Source organism: Leopardus geoffroyi, chromosome B1 (genome assembly GCF_018350155.1).
Source record: "Leopardus geoffroyi isolate Oge1 chromosome B1, O.geoffroyi_Oge1_pat1.0, whole genome shotgun sequence".
Classification (NCBI taxonomy): domain Eukaryota; kingdom Metazoa; phylum Chordata; class Mammalia; order Carnivora; family Felidae; genus Leopardus; species Leopardus geoffroyi.
This window is the reverse complement of record NC_059327.1, coordinates 195,959,005-195,962,906: the sequence shown is the minus strand read 5'-3', so window position 1 is coordinate 195,962,906 and position 3,902 is coordinate 195,959,005. Positions and strand designations below refer to the sequence as shown.

General features: G+C 66.9%; 1 protein-coding gene across 1 annotated transcript; it reads right to left on the bottom strand.

The window, feature by feature from the left end:
• Nucleotides 1-452: 452 nt before the first annotated feature.
• On the bottom strand, nt 453-3,103 carry NKX3-2 (NK3 homeobox 2). Its single transcript, XM_045474531.1, has 2 exons — nt 2,633-3,103; nt 453-1,117 (listed from the first exon to the last, which is right to left on the bottom strand). The coding sequence occupies exons 1-2, from the start codon at nt 3,096-3,098 to the stop codon at nt 573-575; spliced, it is 1,011 nt and encodes a 336-aa protein (XP_045330487.1). The 5' UTR covers nt 3,099-3,103; the 3' UTR covers nt 453-572.
• Nucleotides 3,104-3,902: the final 799 nt, after the last annotated feature.

Here is a 3,902-nt window from a genome sequence, read left to right as displayed (position 1 = left end):
CAGAGGGCAGGAAAACCAAACCTTTCACGGTTCAAATCAACCCCATGGCTTGGGGCTCCTTGGGGCTGCCAGGGTTCCGCACCTCTTTGATACAAATGCAATTTCCAAAAAAAATAGATATGTAGATACACATAGATTGGTAGCATGGATACCATGAACTATTGTGGCCTAGCGCACGAAGCTCCCGGCTAGCCTGAAATTCTGGGGATTCAGGCTAAGTGATCTCCAGGAGTTCTTTCCGCTCCAGGGAAACGTGGTCTCCTGGCAGGTACAATCCACATCCAACTTTGTTGTGATAATAAATAATGTCCCAGAGCTTCCAGGCGGGCAACAGGGGAGCAAGGCCCCTAGGCCATAGGGTGCCTCTGTTCTAATTAGAAAAAGGCGCCCTCTCTGGACAGACTCAGTCCCGCTGCCAGGGCGCACTCCTGGAAGTCTGAGCCCAGGCTGGATTTCATCCTCCACTTGCCCCCTCCGCGGGGCGCCCTTGTGCAGAGCACAACCTGCACAGCCGTCCGCGGCCGTCCGGAACCGGGGCGCAGGGATCATTTGCTGCCTTGCCCCAGGCCGGCTCACTGGGTGCCCGCGGCGGCTGCACACGTGGAGAGTGCCCAGCCGGGGAGGCAGTAGTAAGGGTAATAGTAGGAGGGCTGCAGCGGCAGCAGCGAGGGTGGCCGCAGCACCTCGCCGGGCAAGTACTGTCTCTGGTCGTCGCGTACGAGCACTTTCACCGCCACCTTCTTGGCGGCGGGCGCTGACGCCAGCAGGTCGGCGGCCATCTGCCGGCGCTTGGTCTTGTAGCGACGGTTCTGGAACCAGATCTTCACTTGCGTCTCGGTGAGCTTCAGCGACGCGGCCAGGTCGGCGCGCTCCGGCCCGGACAGGTAGCGCTGGTGGTTGAAGCGGCGCTCCAGCTCGAAGACCTGCGCGTGGGAGAAGGCGGCCCGCGAGCGTTTCTTGCGCGGCTTGGGCGCCGCGGGCTCCTCCTCCTCCTCCGCGCCGCCCGCCGGTCCGCCGCCACCGCCGCCACCGCCGCCGCCGCCTCGGCCGCACAGCGCCGGGACGCGTGCGCTTCCGGGGCCCACAGCGTCGTCCTCGGCCCTCGGGCTGCGGTCGCCTGCGGATCCCAGGGGGAACAGAAACAACAGACCGTTAGCGCCGCAGAGAAGCGAGGTCGGGCCTCGACCGTGGGGGTGGGGTAGGGTACGGAAGTACACTTTGATCCCCGAAGAACGCTTGGGGAGGGTGTGTAAGCCGCGGGTCCCCGGCAATCAGTCTCGGAACCCTGTCCCAGAGTTTCACGCATTTAGGCCCGTCCTGCGAGGGAAACGCACTCAGCCGCCTCATCCACTGTGCGTGGCCAACATCCAGCTCCCTGCCTTCTCTGGGCCCCAGGCCCTCGGGATCGTGGGGCACTGGGGCCTGAGCACCTCCTTCGTTCTCGGCGCTGAGCCCTAGGGTTCTAGACTACTCCCCTCCCTGGGTTCCCCGGCTTCCCCGCACTCACGCTTACACACACAGTCGCAGCACACAGGCGTCCACTTGACACAAGGGGATGGTGGGGGCCCGAATCCCCGGGACAGAAGTATTCGGGACCTAACCCACCCACCCACCTACCCCCAAGCACCCGGAATTCTGCGGCGGCCGTGGCAACAGGCTGCTCCAAAGCCTTGATGGGCTTCTCTCTCTCTCTCTTATTGCAAGCAAATGAGGGGAGGGCTAGGGACCGAGGGTGAAGAGAGGGAGGTGCCCCCGCTTGGAGTCCCTGAACCCCAATCCGACGCCAGCTCCTCAGCTTCCTTCTGGATCTCCACACAGCCCCTAACAGAGAGGTCCAGAGCTCCGGCCTCGGGCAAACACTATTTACTTGGAGCCAGCGTGAGGCCTACAGCGGCGTCCGGCCGACAGGGATAGGAACGGGGGTCTTTCCGACCAAATGACCTGCCAGCCCTAGCTGAGGCTGTCCCTCTCTCTGCTACCTTTGGGGTGACCCACACCAAGCCCTTCTGTCTTCAGCTAGCTGCAGGGTTTGTGGCCAAGGTCTTCGCTCCTCCCCCCTTCCCAGCTTTCCTGACCCTGGGGTCTGGGAGAGCTAAATAAGCCCCCCCCCCCAAAGCCCAGGCTGGGCGGATGGACGACCTCGGTACCACTTAGGGGTCGCCCTCACCACCTATCCTTGAGCTGAGGGCCGGGCCCTGGGCGTTTCTGCTTTATGGGCCAGGGGCCAGGGCACTGGCTACCCGAGGTCTCTGGGCCCCGGCTCTTCCCTGCCGCTGATTCGGGGGATCTGGACCCAGACACGGCCGAAGCACTGGAGACGCACTTAAAGCCAGGGCGCGGCGTTTTTTTTCCTAGCCCAGGCTAGAGCACATTTGTCCCTGGACCTCTCAGGCCTCACCGCAGGACGCAGAGCCCTGCGGAGTTTCTCGGTTCTCTCTCGGGCTCAGTTCCCGGAGGATCACAGCAGTCCGCGCCAGCGCCAATAGCTTCGGTCCCCGACCAGCCACGGGGCCCCAGAGCGCAGGGTGCACACAGCAGGCCCACCCCACTCGGCGTGTTTGCCCTCTTCGCCCGACCCCCCCCCCCCCACTCCGCCCGGCCCGGCCCCCTTCCCCGCGAAGCCCAGGCAGACCTGAGACGCTGGCCGACATCTCGCTGTCGCTCCGGCCTGCGGCTTCCTCCTCCAGGTCCTTGGCGGCGGGCAGCTCGCAGACCCGCTGGCCGAGGCCCAGCGTCCCCCCTGCGCGGCCGGCCCCGCTGGCCCCCGGCGCGTCCGCACAGCGCCGCCCGCCCTCGTTCTCCTCGCTCAGCGCCGAGTCCGAGTCCCAAGCAACCAGGCTCTCCGCGGTCCGCCCTGCAGCCGTTCTGGTCCCCGCCGGCGACGCCAGCAGAGAGTCCTCCGCGCCCCCCAGAGCGCCCGCGTCTGTCTCCCCGAAGAGTCGCCAGCAGCAGACAGCGGGAGCCTCAGCCACTGGCACCGCGGTGCCCCCGGGCACCGGGCGCCCCTCTGGCGCGGGCAGCCCGCCGCGCTCCTCTTTCTTGTTGAGGATTGCCTGGATGGAGAAGGGCGTCAAGGTGTTGGCGCCGCGCACAGCCATCTGCGCCGCGGGCCGGAGCGGCCGGCCGGCCGGGCGGCTGGGGCGCGGGGCAGCTCCGAGCTGGACGGAGCGCGCGGGCCGCCGCAGCGCGAGTGAGCCGGGCGCGCGAGGCCCCTGCAGCCCACTCCTGCGCGGCCCAGCAGCCCCCGCCCCCCTCTGGCCCGGGATCAGCGCCGACCCTCACCCCCACTTCCGAGGCCCACCCCGCGCGGAGACCCCCTCCCCCCCAATCCAGCGCCAGACGCTCTCCTTTCGCAGCTCAGCTGGATTATCTCATCGCCTCGCGCCCTTAGGGGCGGGCCGGGGTCTGCCCCCTCCGAGGATGCGGGGGGCGGATCGGCGGGGCCCCCGCCGCGGCCGCAGTCCCCTTCTGGGCGCCTCCGGGGCGCACGGCCCGAGTCACTTTTTTCTTTGCGCCTCGGTCTCTTCCCGGGCTGCAGGATTTCGCTCCTGGCCCGTCCTTTCCCTCCCCGTTGGTCGGGCTCTTCCGGAGCCCACCCCCAGCGGCGGCGGCGGCGACGGCGGCCTCTGGATTCCGAGAGGCGCGGGGCACCTTTTTACCCCCTGCTCTGGTTTTATCTGTTTCTTCTCTCTTTCCTTCCCCGGCGTTCCACCGTATCCCCCCCTCCCGCCCGGGTGTCATTCCTCACCGCTGAGTGACAGCCTCGCGCCACGCCCCTTCACTGGGCCGTCCCGGGCCCTCCCGGCCGCCTATTGGCTGGCTCCAGCTGGGCGACGTTGACTTTAACAGACAAAACTGGGCACGTTGCGCCGAGAAAGTCAGGGTCTGACTTAACCCCTTTC